Genomic DNA, 13,742 nt, shown 5'->3' with positions numbered 1-13,742 from the left:
CAACATTTGATCTGAGCGGTGCAAAATTTTCTAGAAACTTGTAGAGTAGGTCAGAAATATGGCGTATATTTTTAATGCAGTGTGACAAAGTTGCCCTTCCAAGTTTCCAACTTTCATGGGCTATAACTTTTAATCTACTGAATGATTTTGCTTCTTTCCATGATTACGATGACTGAAGAAAGAGCTTGGCGAGATCTAAAAGAATATAATAACGATGCCATTGTGAATTTTTAGCTACATACCAAGGCGGATTTAAAAAGGTGGTCTCACGCGAACAGCTATTAACAGACGGCCGGGTTTGACGGTATTAAGATGTCAGATTTTTGTTTGCATGCTCTTCTTTTTTATCTTCTTTCTCACATATTCTCCGCTCATGCACGCACACATATACACACACGCACACAAATTTGTTTGAGTGTGTTGGCAAAACGACGATAAACTTGATGGCAAGATGGCGGATGGTGCAATGATTTCTGGTTGTTGTACAAATGAGACCACCTTTAATTATTTCGCCATGGCTTCATACTAAATATTTTACAAGAATTCCGTCAGTATACATTTGTTTGCTTAATATAGCAAAAATTTATTCAATATCTTATGCTGTAGAATGGAATGTTCATGGGCAAATTTGCATTTGCATTGTGCAGGTATTAAGAAAAGTTTTAAATGCAAGTTTTTCTCAATCCGATTTCTCACTTTGAGGGATATCTCGTCATATTCCAGCCATAAATGAGATCGTGGCAGCCAAATTTCTAAAACAAATAAAATCGTGCTTAGTTCAGCCGGGCCGAATCTTATATACCAATTTCGCTAAAATTTTGCACACATTATCAAATTTTGGTTAATTTGCAATAATGTTGTCATTTGTGAACCGTACTATTACCCATCTGAAAATATCCAACGAGGTCCAACAAAATTGTTTCAGAATTAGACATAGCTCCCACTTTGTACCTTTAGGGTAGGTGTAGGGTATTATAATGTCAGCACCGGACGACTTTTGCCTTTCCTTACTGGTTAAAATTCAACATGTTTAAGTGGCATTACCTTTTCATGACTTGAGTTGTATACACACTCTATTGAAGTGACGTTGCTCTAGTATTAGATCCTATAATATAGACAGCAACATCTGGCTTAATGTACTATTGAATATCAAGAAAATCTGTTCAGACTTTTTTATGTACATACGGAACAAACAAAGTTAAATTAATTTATAAATATACAGGATATAATTTTTACAAATCTCAGACAATAAAATTTTTGAAAATGGTTTATTAGACAGATCTTTACTCTCATAGTGTTTCTACAAAATTATCAACATATATGCTGAATATTCAGAATAAACACTTTCACAACTTGAGGTTTGGGAAATTCAAGTAAGACCACAGATCTCAATAAACGTGTCTTGACAAAATATTTGAAAAATTGTGTTACGCAAATAAAATTATTTATTAATAACTCGGATATTACCAAAGTTATAATCGACTTTGTATAAGTGAATATATTTAATAGAATTAACGAAAACCGTTTTTGTTGTTCTTTATTAGGAACAACTGAAGTCTATCTGCTAGATGGAATTATATGCATAAACCAAACAGTGTTAGTGTAGTATAACATAATTCAATTTTCCTTTGTTTTTAAATATAAACATAAACTATAAACTAAACTAAACATTAAAAAATATATTTCGCATTAACTATCCAACCCAATTGATTCTTTTCCACACTCAATTCACAAAAGAATTCGGTGTGATGAAGAAAACATTTCGTTCTTTCTTTATTTGTTCCTTTCTTAGAAACAAATAAAAGTTTAGAACAAATATTAAATGTTTCAACGAACAAATATCAACTGAACAAATTAATGAAGTCTATTATTTTTTATAATCGATGAGATATGGGGAATGGGGAAAATAATATCATAGTTGGTTTAAGTATAAAATTATCAAAGTTTAGGTGAAAATATTCAGTCGTCCAAAAGATTTCAGTGAAGGATTTTGAAATGGTCTCCGCTCTAACTTTAATTTGTGTACTCTTGCCATTGGCATTTGCCTCAGAAGGTAAAAACGGAACAAAATAAAAAGAATAACATAAACCAAAATCAAATCCTTTGAAAGGATTGCACTATTGAAAAAAAGAGTTTAACAAACATCAAAACTAAGTCTTTTAGTAAGCAATTCAATAAATAAAACATTAAATTGCTTATAACTTCAGTTCGTGAGTTTAAAGCCAAATCTATAGTTCAGAACGCGGAAATTGAAAGATTTTGAGATTTAAAAATTATTTACTGATTTCAAGTAAAACATTGAATATTTGTAAGATTTAGCTAATGGTTTTTGTTTATATTTACTACAATTTCGTGGACCAAATTACTAAAATATTTCAATGTGCAGGTGGGCATGAATGGAATTATGGAAATTGTGCTCATTGGGGCGATGCAGATCCCAAGTGTTTTGGTAAACAACAATCACCCATAGCTTTGGTAACATCTGAGGTAAGTGATGTTAATAATTAATACCCAAATGGAATTAAATTAATATCCTTTTAAAAGTATACAAACTGAATATCCTATTAAAAAAATATCAATACTTCCGAGTGTAAATTAATATTATAAGACATTGAACATAAAAGATTTACATTTTCAAGTTTTTTGCCTGTTAGGGCAAAGATTATTAAATTTTACAAATTTTGTTTGTTTTTCTTTCGAGACGAGCTCAATTGAAAAGTAAAGCCAAAGATAGCAACACACACCAACCACTATGGGACGCGTTTCGTCATTGGTTAGAAGACTTTTCAACCATATTAGGTTTGATGGCTTCAAGGACCGTGCGTTGGTATGTTGTATTTAAAAGGTATTAATAGCGAAAACGCATCTATGATACAATTACCACATTAACCACGCTCGACAAACCTGTCTATTAGCTTTACTTTTTCCCAATGCATGTATTTTCATATAATGACAGACATTCTTTCTATGACAAATTACACTTCTTATTTTATTATTTATTATTTATTAATAGATTTTTGAGTACACAATGATAGAGGTTTGAAATTCAGTGTTGTTGTAAATCTATAAAGCTGGCATAGCAAGAATGCTGTTAGCCATATAATTCATTGATATTACCAAAGGTTGGCTGATTATAGTATGTTAATCTATGTTATATAAAGTTGTTTACATATTGGAGACTATAAAAAAGAGAAAGTGCTATTTTAAAAGTTAAATTCATTTTGTATAAAGTTTCTATATTTAATACAATTTTCTAAATATTTGTATAGAGATAAAAAATTCGTGCCATTCAATATGCTTATTACTTCGTTTACATTAAGTGTGGGCTTATTAAAGTAAATAATTCTGAGATTTGTGTATATTGGGCACGAGCCGATAAAGTGGAAGGTGTTCTCGGTTTCGTCTGTGTTACAAATTGAGCAAACGCCATCGGTATTGTCTCTGAAAGATCTAGCATTTAAATTAAGTAACCCGCCTCTAGCCTTTACAATGATACTTGTAGCACGTGAAGATAAGTTCGCAGTGAGTTCCGGTATCCTGGTGTATTCAAGCTGTGGGTAAAGGTCATGGAACTGTGAGCCTTTTGCCCTAACCTCAAAATCTAATCTCTCCTTTGATTTAAGTAGTTCTATAACTTCTTTCCAGTACGAGGGTAAATGTGTCGCGTTGTAGTGCAAAGAAAATTGCAGAGATTGGCATATATTGGACCATTCTTCTGCCCAAGACATATTCAGTTCTATGATCTTCAGCGCAAGAATACGTGGTAATCGTCGACAGTCTAGTTGGAGTACTCTGTCAATGTAGCAAAAATGTGTCTTCAATGTAGAACAGAAAAGTGAATTGAATCCAGTTTCCAGATATAACATGTAGTTAGGCGTATTGTTAGGCAGATATAACATTTTCTTAATAAAGAATCTAAACAATTTCTCCACGTCCTCATATCTTACACATCCCCAAATTTCTGCGGCATAACACATTATAGACTTTGAACACGATTCAAAAATTTTAAGTTTATTAGCCTTCGATATTTTTGGGTGATTAATATATCTTGACCAAGTAGAATTTATCGCCATTTTAGACGCAGTGAGCTTGTTCTGAAGATGTTTTCTAAAAGATAAGTTGTAACTTAATTCGACACCAAGGTAAGTGTAACTATTCACAATTTCGATATTCTGATTCCCAAACCGCCAATTCAAGTTTCTAGCGACTCTTGTGCCCTTCCGGAAAATAAGTATCTTAGATTTGGCAAGGTTTACCTTCAGACTCCATGTCAAACAATACTCCTCAAGAACGTTAATCATATCTTGTAACCCTTCTGCAGTTTCAGACAGAATGACAATGTCGTCTGCATACAAAAGAACTTTAATGTTAGTATCTGCTACGTTCACACCTCCTGGTAAAGAATCGGGTAAGTCATTAACATATAAAGAAAACAGTACTGGGCTGAGTGTACAACCCTGCTTCACTCCTGTTTCCACCGAAAAGTAATCTGAGAATGCATTTCCGTCCCAGATTTTACTCGTAGTATTTTCATACAATAGTTGCAATATCCGCACAATCTTCGTAGAGAGTCCATAGCTTGACAATTTATAAAATAAGCTGTTTCTGGGGATCAGATCGAAAGCAGATGAGAAATCTACAAAGAAAGCGTAGGTAGCCTTGTTCTTCAAATTATTCAAATTAACAATGTTAACCAGATTGAATATATTGTCAAGCGTGGAGTACTCTTTTCTGAACCCAGACTGGAACTCATTTAGAATGTCATTTCTTTCTATCCAAGCAGATATCCGATTCAAAAGCAAAGAGTTAAAGATCTTACAGTTAGTGTTTAGAAGTGAAAGTCCCCTATAATTAGCCGCAATGTTAACGTCACCTTTTTTAAACAACGGTATCAAGGTAGATTCTCTGAAAGATAACGGAATCCTTTCATTAAGGAATATAGTGTTGAAGACAGCCAATATTTCTTCTAGAAAATTGCGAGGAGCGTATTTATAGAACTCATAAGGGATTCCATCCAGCCCTGGAGACTTATTTCTTCTAAGCCCTTTAATAACAAAGAATAGTTCACACAGTTCAAAGGGAGAGTCAAGGAATGGGTCGACGTAATAAGGCAAACACCAGTGTATGTTCTCGGATTCCTTTCGGTTAAGTAGTAATGCCTTAAAATGTACCATGTAATCATCAGCATTAAGATTTCCTTTTGAATTTTGTGATCTATTCTTCAATGAATTCGACAAGTTCCACCAATCCTTGCTACTCGTTACTCTGTCCAGTCTTCTGAGGTTCTCATTATAATATTCCAATTTCTTCCTACTACATAGTCTTTGAAACTTGGTTCTCGATGAATAATATCTTTTCTTATTAACATCAGTATGGAGAGCCCTAAACGCTTTAAGGTTCCTGCGCATTACTGAACGCAAACGGAAGCATGTCCAATCAAACCACGGCTGTTTAGGCTCAAAAAATTTCCTGTTTGTGTTTTTGACATGTGCCTGTCTAATCTTTTGCGTTATACCGCAGATCATGTCGTCCACAGACATATCTGCACGGTAGTATCCATTCACTGGGGTGTTACCCAGATTTAACCCGTATTGAGTCATATTTCTATCGCTCCAATAAAGTCTTCTAGTATCATTCTGTTTAGTCACATTGCTAGAATGCTTTGGGATTTTAAGCTGGAGACAGATGGGCATGTGGTCTGAAAACGGCTTAGCAAGTATTGCAAAATTCTCAATATATTGCAACAAATCAGATGAGCAAATGCAGTAGTCTATCAATGAGCTTCCCATTACACCAAAGAAACTAAGTTTTCCATCCAAATCACCTAAAGTCCTTCCATTTACCACAATACCACCTATGTCCTCAATCATATTCAAAAGCCGTCTCCCTTGTGTATTTATATTCTTATCTTTAGAGCACCTAATTACATTTATATGAGGTTGGTCCCTGATTATATTTTCGTCCAGGACTTGTTGTTCACCTATTCTTGCATTTAGATCTCCCATAATACAGAAGCTGGTTGGATTTAGACTGCTCAAAAATGATACAAACTTATCTGCATCGTTCTTCCAGCTCGTACTATTCAGATAGGTCGGGATAAGTTGGAATAAATTTCCGTCAATATTCACAGATAGCATTGTATGGCTATTGCATTCGGTAAAGTTTAGCTTGTATTTCTTTTTCATTTCTCTTTTGTAACCGAATAGGCAACCTCCACTAGCACGACCCGATTTATGTATTTTAATTGCTTCAACCCAGTGTAGACAATAATTTTGAAAAAATGATGAGAAATAAGTTTGTTTATTAGCAACAACATGGGTTTCAAACAAAAAGAAAATATCAAACTTATTTAAAAAGGTTATAAAGTTTCCAAAATTTAGCGATTTTTCAAGGTTACAAACGTTATAAGCTATTATATGGCACGAATCAGCTAGCTATTGTACATAAGGATTGTTATCGTTTTTATTTAATACTACGTTTTCGTTGCAAACAACCTCACAACTAAAACCGCATTCAGCTAATATATCTTCTAGAAATTTTACATCGTTTGTAGCGGAAGAACGTATCTTTCCATTGAACCAAGTAAAGCGTTTATCGTTGATGTAGATACAAAATTCACCAAGCCGTACTTTTACATCTTTTTTATGCTTAGATATTACTTTGCTAACTTGCCTGAGATTGTATCTAATAGACTGTTCAGCTGCAGTGTAATCCTTCTGAATAAAAATTGCTTGTCCCTTAAGGTTACTTCTAGCATTTAAAACCCTTTGGACTTCGCTGGCGGTACCTAGTGTAAACACAAAAGATTTTCCAGAGGATAGCATTTTGGTGTATGTGACGGTAACATCTACATTCAACACGTCTTTACAGATGTCGGCGAGCTTCTTTTTTGCGGCCGGGATATTATTACAGGATAGTCCACTCACCATGATATTTGTGGTTCTCGATTTCTGGTCAACTAGTTCTAGACGGTTTGTTAATTTCTTTATGTCTTCCTTTAATTTAGAATTCTCATGTTTTAATTCCTCAATTTCATGTTTGATATCCGTCAGATCTTCTTTCTTTGCTACACCCTTCAATTTGTCGTCCAGGACTTCGCATAGTTTGCTCCATGTAAACACGTCTTGATGACTGCTTACACTCATATTTAGGGACGGCGCGTATTTTTTTGGTGTATGTTCTTTATGATCAGGTGATGTCGATAAAAGAGTGCGCTTGCTGCTCATTTAGTATTGCAGTGCACCCTGTGTTTTTCGATAACGATTATTTCTTTTACCAGCTGTATGATGATTATCGATTTGTCCGGCAGTTATAGGTTTGATAGAGCAGTCCAGCTGTTGTTTGTATTTTACTCCTTGTGTTAGTGAAAAATGTGGGCGCCTTCCAGTGATTTAGAAATAGTTTTGCAAATAAGATGAAAAAATAAATGCAAAATTGCGTAGAACTATTCTTCAATAAGGACCAATTTCGTCATCGATGAAACAGCCAAGGTTGTATTATAGTTTGAAGCGCCTATAGTGATGTGTATGAACGTATAGCTTGACTTTGCAGCAAAACAATCAGGAGCGGCCAAAAAACACAACCGTATACAAAACAACTTACACTTCTTCCGTACTACTCATGATTTTGTGCATCTGCTGGAAGTTGTGTTGATGGCTTCCAACGCTAAGACAACGGCAATGGCTCTCGCCTTTGCCCCGTGTGCCCAGGCTCGAATCCCGACCGGGGATCTGCGGAATTTTTAGTTTTTCGAGCTTTTTTCCTGTTAGGGCGAAGTTCATTAAATTTCACAATTTTTGTTTGTTTCTCTTTCGAGACAAGCTCAATGATCGGAGATGGAAATGGAAAGCCAAAGATAGCACAACAACCACTATGGGACGCGTTTCGTCTTTGGTTAGAAGACTTTTCAACCATATAAGGTGTGATGGCTTCAAGGGCCCACCACCTCGGGTATATATGAAAACCCCCTTTCGGCACAATCTGGTGAAAACTGGATTACTTATGCACCCAAATTCGACACGGATATTGAGTGGGCTAATAAATATAAGTCACTGTTGAAGTTTGTATTTCAAATTTAAACAAAATCGGGTAAAAAATAAAGCTTTTATGAGCTTCAGACCCTTAATCGGCACATCGGTCTATATGACAGCTATATCTAAATACAGTCCGATCTTTACCATATTTGGGTTGGATAGCGGGTATATGTATATGGCAGCTATATATAAATATAGTCAGATCTTTACACATATTTGGGTCAGATGTCAGGAGGCCTAAAACAACTCAATAAAGCATTTGTGGGCATTAGAACCTTCATCGGAAAATCGGTCTATATAGCAGCTATATCCAAATATGGTCCGATTTGGCCCGTTCAAGAATTTAACCAGCGTGCACCAAAAAGACGTATCTGTGCCACATTTCAGCTCAATATCTCAATTTTTGAAGGTTGTAGAGTGATTACAACAGACGTTCGACCAGACAGACGGACATCGTTAAATCGTCTTAGAATTTTACGACGATCCGAAATATATATACTTTGTTGGTTCGGAAATTCGGATTTTTATACTCATCACCGTAGGATAGGGGGTATAAAAATCCGAATTAAAATAAGAGAATCAAAGAATTCAAAAGCATAACTTAAACTTGTAGGCGAGGTCATTCAAGTTAAGTCCCTTGACATAGTTCTGCATTATGGGGCAGATCGGTCCAGATTTGGATATAGCTGCCATATAGACCGACCTCTCGGTTTTAGGTTCTGCGGCCATAAAAAGCGCATTTATTGCCCGATGTTGCCGCAATTTGGGACAGTGAGTTGTGTTAGGCCCTTCGACATCCTGGTCGATTGGCCGCCTAGATCGTGCGGTGTACGCCATTAGACTATTTTTTGTTAGGCTATGTTAAAGCTCATGTCTATACAGAGAAGCCAGCTTCAATTGACGCATTGGATGACGGCATTGAAGTGTTTATTTGTGAGATACCGAAATGTTGGAATGCCAAAATTGGAAAGCGAATGGACCATTGAGGCGCTGACACGGTCAATATTTGCATGGAATATCGTCAAACATTAAACTATATGGGCAGTTCTATCGATTTTTCTGAATTTTAAGTGTTTTTTTTTTTTTTTTTTGATAAACTTTCCTATAGCTCTTGAAAAAGCACCAAGTATCTATGGTTATGACGCACTCATAATTCCGTAGTTAGTACTTCTCTGACGTATTGACTTATTTGATGTGTGCATTTGCCTGACGTAGTCATTTTTTAATGTTTGCTTATCCAGCTTTAACATTTCAATAGCGTATTAACTTATTTATTTCGCAGATGTATGCTACAAATTTGAATTGAAGAGTTTATATTAAAGGTCTCAAAGAAGAAGTTTTAAGAAATGGAAATGTGGCATTTATTGCAAATTGCAATTTTCAAGCGTTTTTATGTCAATAATTATTTTGAAAAGAATTACTTACAAAATAATTATTATTAACTTAAAATCGTTTACATTAATAATAGAAGTTGGGTCCAAGTAACTGGGGGGCCGCCCCAGGCCCAAAACCCCTAAAAATGGTTTATTTGACGATCATGACAATATGGGACTCAAATGAAAGGTATTCGGGAGTAGATTACGAATATGATTAGGAAGTAGGAATAGGCTTTATAATTTATTGATAACGGATAGGGGCGTTACCCCAAAAACACCACCCAACATCAAAAGTGAGCCGATAAGGACAATATGGATATCAAATGAAAAGTATGCGGGAGTAGATAACGAATCTGGCATACAAATTCATGTCGTAGTATAGGGGATCACACCAACAAAAACGCCCAAACTGGACACTTTAGCCAATAACGGATATATGGGACTCGGTTTGTTTGGTCCGTATAGACTGAAAAACGGCAGAACCGATTTTCTCGAAATTTTCGCATATTGTGTAGGTTAGTCTGGAGGGAAACATAGGCTATATTATTTTTCGGTATAGAAGGAGGACGGACCCTCCCCTTTATGCCAAAAACACAACCCAAAATCAAAAGTGGTCCGGTGGGGACAATATAGGTGTCAAATGAATGGTATTGGGGAGTAAAATACGAATATGGTATTGAAATATGAGTCTAAGTGTCCATTGGGCCGCCCCAACCCCAAATCTGCCCCAAACAGACATATTGGACGTTCATTTCAATATGGGGCTCAAATTAAAGTTATTGGGGAGTAGACTTCGAATCTGACATACAAAATCAGATCGAAGTATAGGGGGACACGCCAACCCTAAAAAACGTCATTAGGCCCATTATGACTATATGATACTTGGCTGAACCGATTTTCTTAAGATGTTCATAGACTGTGTACTTTTGTCTGGAAGGAAACATGGGCTATACAATTTTTAGAGATCGGGTGGAGGCGAACCCTCCCCTTACCCCAAAAACACCACACATCTCCGAAAGTGGTCCGATGGGCACAATATCAGATGAAAGGTATTCGAGACCAGAAAACGAATATGGTATTAAAATTTGGGTCCAAGTACCCAGCGGGTCCCCCAACCCCAAAACTTCTCTAAACAGATATATTCGAAGTTCATGTCAATATGGGACTCAAATGAAAAGTATTAGGCAGTAAATTACAAATATAGCGTAAACAAGAAGTAAAATAGAGAGATCGATTTTTATGGGAGATGTATCAAGCTATAGACCGATTAAGACCATAATAAACACGTATGTTAATGGTCATCAGAGGATCCGGGCAAATCGAATAATAATTGCGACCTCTTGGGGCTCAAGAAGTCAGGATCTTAGATCGGTTTGTATGGCAGCTATATCAGGTTATGAACCGATTTGAACCATACTTGGCACAGTTGTTGGATATCATATTCAAATTCTCTAGAGGCTCAAGAAGTCAAGACCCAAGATCGGTTTATATGGCAGCTATATCAGGTTATGAACCGATTTGAACCATACATGCCACAGATGTTGGAAATCATAACAAAACACGTCGTGCAAAATTTCATTCCAATCGGGTAAGAATTACGCACTCCAGAGGCTCAAGAAGTCAAGAAGTCGGTTTATATGGCAGCTATATCAAAACATGGACCGATTTAAACCAACCATTGTTGGAAGTGATATCAAAACAACACGTGCAAAATTTCAGTCAAAGCGGACCAGAATTGCGCCCTCTAGAAACCCAAGAAGTCAAGACCAACGATCGGTTTATATGGCAGCTATATCAAAACATGGACCGATATGGCCCATTTACAATCCCAACCGACCTACACAAATAAGAAGTATTCGTGCAAAATTTCAAGCGGCTAGCTTTACTTCTTCAAAAGTTAGCGTGCTTTCGACAGACAGACAGACGGACATGGCTAGATCGACATAAAATGTCACGACTGCCATGAATATATTGTATATACTTTATGGGGTCTCAGACGAATATTTCGAGTAGTGACAAACAGAATGACGAAATTAGTATACCCCCATCCTATGGTAGAGGGTATAAAAATTAGGTCCAAGTAACGGAAGGTCGCCCACGCCCAAATACCCCCAAATGGGCATATTAGCCGACCATGGCTATTTGGGACTTAAATGAGAGGTATTAGGGAGTAGATTACGAATATGACATTAAAATTTTCTTTCAAGTCTAGGTGGCGCTTTGCCTCCAAAAGATACATCAAATGGGTTATTTGACCCATTATGACAATATGGGACTTAAATGAAAGGCATTTGAGATTAGAAAGCGAATTTGATATCCAATTTTGTAGACAAGTGTTTTGGGGTACGCCCTTAAGCACCCCCTAAACTGAACTTCATTTACGTTGGGATATCTATTTTAAGTGCAAAGTGCAGGTGGCCGCCCCAACCCCAAAACACCTTCCAAACAGTTTATATTTACCGGCCATGGCAATATGGGGCTCAAATTAAAGGGATTTGGAAGTGCAGCACGAATTTGATATCCATATTTGAGTCAAAATGTCTGACGTGCCATCCCTCCCCTAATGAGAACATTACCCTAAGGAAGAACATTACCACCACGAAACAGAAGGGGCAAATTCTCACACATCAATGAGTGCTTTCCGATTCAAGTTTAAACTCAATGATAAAGGGACCTTTATTTGTAGCCGAGTCCGAATGGCGTCCCGCAGTGCGACACCTCTTTGGAGAAATTTTTTCAAATGACCATGCATGGCATTGTACCTCGCAGATGTCGCCAACATTAAGTGGGGATAAACACCGCTTTGTCCGATGTTCTCGCCTGGATTCGAACGCGTTCAGCGTCATAGGCTACAATAGCACGAATTCGATATCCGCATTCAGGGCGAAGATATCACAGAGTTAAAGAAAGCTCAGCGGAGCGGGCCCGGTCCAGCTAGTGTATATATAAAAATTCAAATACATCACAGAGCCTTATGTTAATATATATTGCATTTTTAATATGATTTTTACACACATCGTTTTATTCCGCAATTTTTAACAAAACCGCACTCAAAAATACTCTTAAAATCATCATCGTATTGTATTATATGCTGGCATATTTTTAAAATCAAATGAACATTAGGCATTTACTCGTAGGTTACATAATAAGATTTAATCTGATTCATAAGGTTAAATAAAATAAAACTAGGCTTTTAGTTAAATGATTTTGTTTTATTATTGTAGAGTACCACACCACAATTGGCTCCACTTAAATTCACCAACTATGACAAGGCTTTATTTGGCACTATTAATCTAAGCAACAATGGTCACTCCGGTAAGTTGAACTAATGCATATTTAATGTAGAGGCTGTTTCATTGTGGTTTCACCTATTTATTCATAGTTGAATTCAGTGTACCAAAAACCGTTAAGGGAGATCTTCCCACCATCAGTGGTGGCAACTTGCCTGGCAAATTCGAAGCTGTTGGTGTCCATTTCCATTGGGGCAGCAAAGGTGTCAAGGGCTCCGAACATACCGTTGATGGCCGTCAGTTTGATGCTGAAATGCACATTGTCCACAAGAATGTCAAATACGCCAGCGTTCCTGAAGCCGTTGAACATGCCGATGGTTTGGCTGTTTTGGGTGTACTCTTCGAAGCTCCCAAAGTAAGAAGACTTGGGAATAATCCAAAATGAAAGATATTACAAATGTGTTATACTTTTCTTTACTTTTTCGTAGACTCTTACCCGCACTTATCCTGCCTTAAGTGAAATCTTTGATAGATTGCCCAAACTGGTTGACTATCAATCAACAACTCCACTTAAGAAGACCATGTCATTGAGTCATTTATTGGGTGATCTCCATACCACAAAATTCTTTAGCTACAGCGGCTCATTGACTACCCCAGGCTGTGGTGAAGCTGTTACCTGGCATGTATTCCCTGAACCACTTCAAATTTCCATGGAACATTTACAGAATTTCTGGGGCATCAAAGATGCCCATGGTCAACCATTGGTCAATAACTTTAGACCCCTGCAAGATCGTAATGATCGTCCTTTATATTACAACAATGCTTAATATGGAAGTTATTTTGTGAAACTTTTTATAGTTAAACCTTACATGAATTAAAGGGGGAAATATCTAAAGACCAGTAATGAAATTGTAAGATTGCACAACCATAAGAGATTTATAAAAGATTTTTTTCAATTATTACTATCCTGCTTAGAAAATTGTTAAACAAATTTGTTCTCAAAAATATGAATAGTCAATAAATTGAAACAATATTACTTAAATTTACACTCGAATGTTTATATTTCATAACTAACCACGAAATCAAATAAAAACCAGTAAGGA

General features: G+C 36.4%; 2 protein-coding genes across 2 annotated transcripts; one reads left to right on the top strand and one right to left on the bottom strand.

The window, feature by feature from the left end:
• Nucleotides 1–1,966: 1,966 nt before the first annotated feature.
• LOC106082208 (carbonic anhydrase 2) lies at nucleotides 1,967–13,466 on the top strand. The gene is made up of 5 exons (XM_013244583.2): nucleotides 1,967–2,053; nucleotides 2,387–2,487; nucleotides 12,634–12,724; nucleotides 12,792–13,054; nucleotides 13,128–13,466. Exons 1-5 carry the CDS (start codon nucleotides 1,996–1,998, stop codon nucleotides 13,464–13,466), a joined length of 852 nt encoding a protein of 283 aa, XP_013100037.1. The 5' UTR covers nucleotides 1,967–1,995.
• Nucleotides 5,791–7,226, bottom strand: LOC131995199 (uncharacterized). The gene is made up of 2 exons (XM_059363447.1): nucleotides 6,927–7,226; nucleotides 5,791–6,787 (listed from the first exon to the last, which is right to left on the bottom strand). The coding sequence occupies exons 1-2, from the start codon at nucleotides 7,224–7,226 to the stop codon at nucleotides 6,758–6,760; spliced, it is 330 nt and encodes a 109-aa protein (XP_059219430.1). The 3' UTR covers nucleotides 5,791–6,757.
• Nucleotides 13,467–13,742: the final 276 nt, after the last annotated feature.

The sequence above is a fragment of the Stomoxys calcitrans genome, chromosome 2 (assembly GCF_963082655.1).
Source record: "Stomoxys calcitrans chromosome 2, idStoCalc2.1, whole genome shotgun sequence".
NCBI lineage: Eukaryota > Metazoa > Arthropoda > Insecta > Diptera > Muscidae > Stomoxys > Stomoxys calcitrans.
Note: the sequence above shows the minus strand (reverse complement) of the source record. Positions and strands in the feature narration are given on the sequence as shown.

Coding starts and splice junctions, on each gene's coding strand:
- LOC106082208 (XM_013244583.2), top strand. CDS start 1,996: ATGGTCTCCGCTCTAACTTTAATTTGTGTACTCTTGCCATTGGCATTT. Junction 2,488..12,633: donor TAGCTTTGGTAACATCTGAG/GTAAGTGATGTT, acceptor TTATTATTGTAG/AGTACCACACCACAATTGGC. Junction 12,725..12,791: donor AAGCAACAATGGTCACTCCG/GTAAGTTGAACT, acceptor ATTTATTCATAG/TTGAATTCAGTGTACCAAAA.
- LOC131995199 (XM_059363447.1), bottom strand. CDS start 7,226: ATGAGCAGCAAGCGCACTCTTTTATCGACATCACCTGATCATAAAGAA. Junction 6,788..6,926: donor CGAGAACCACAAATATCATG/GTGAGTGGACTA, acceptor TGTTTACACTAG/GTACCGCCAGCGAAGTCCAA.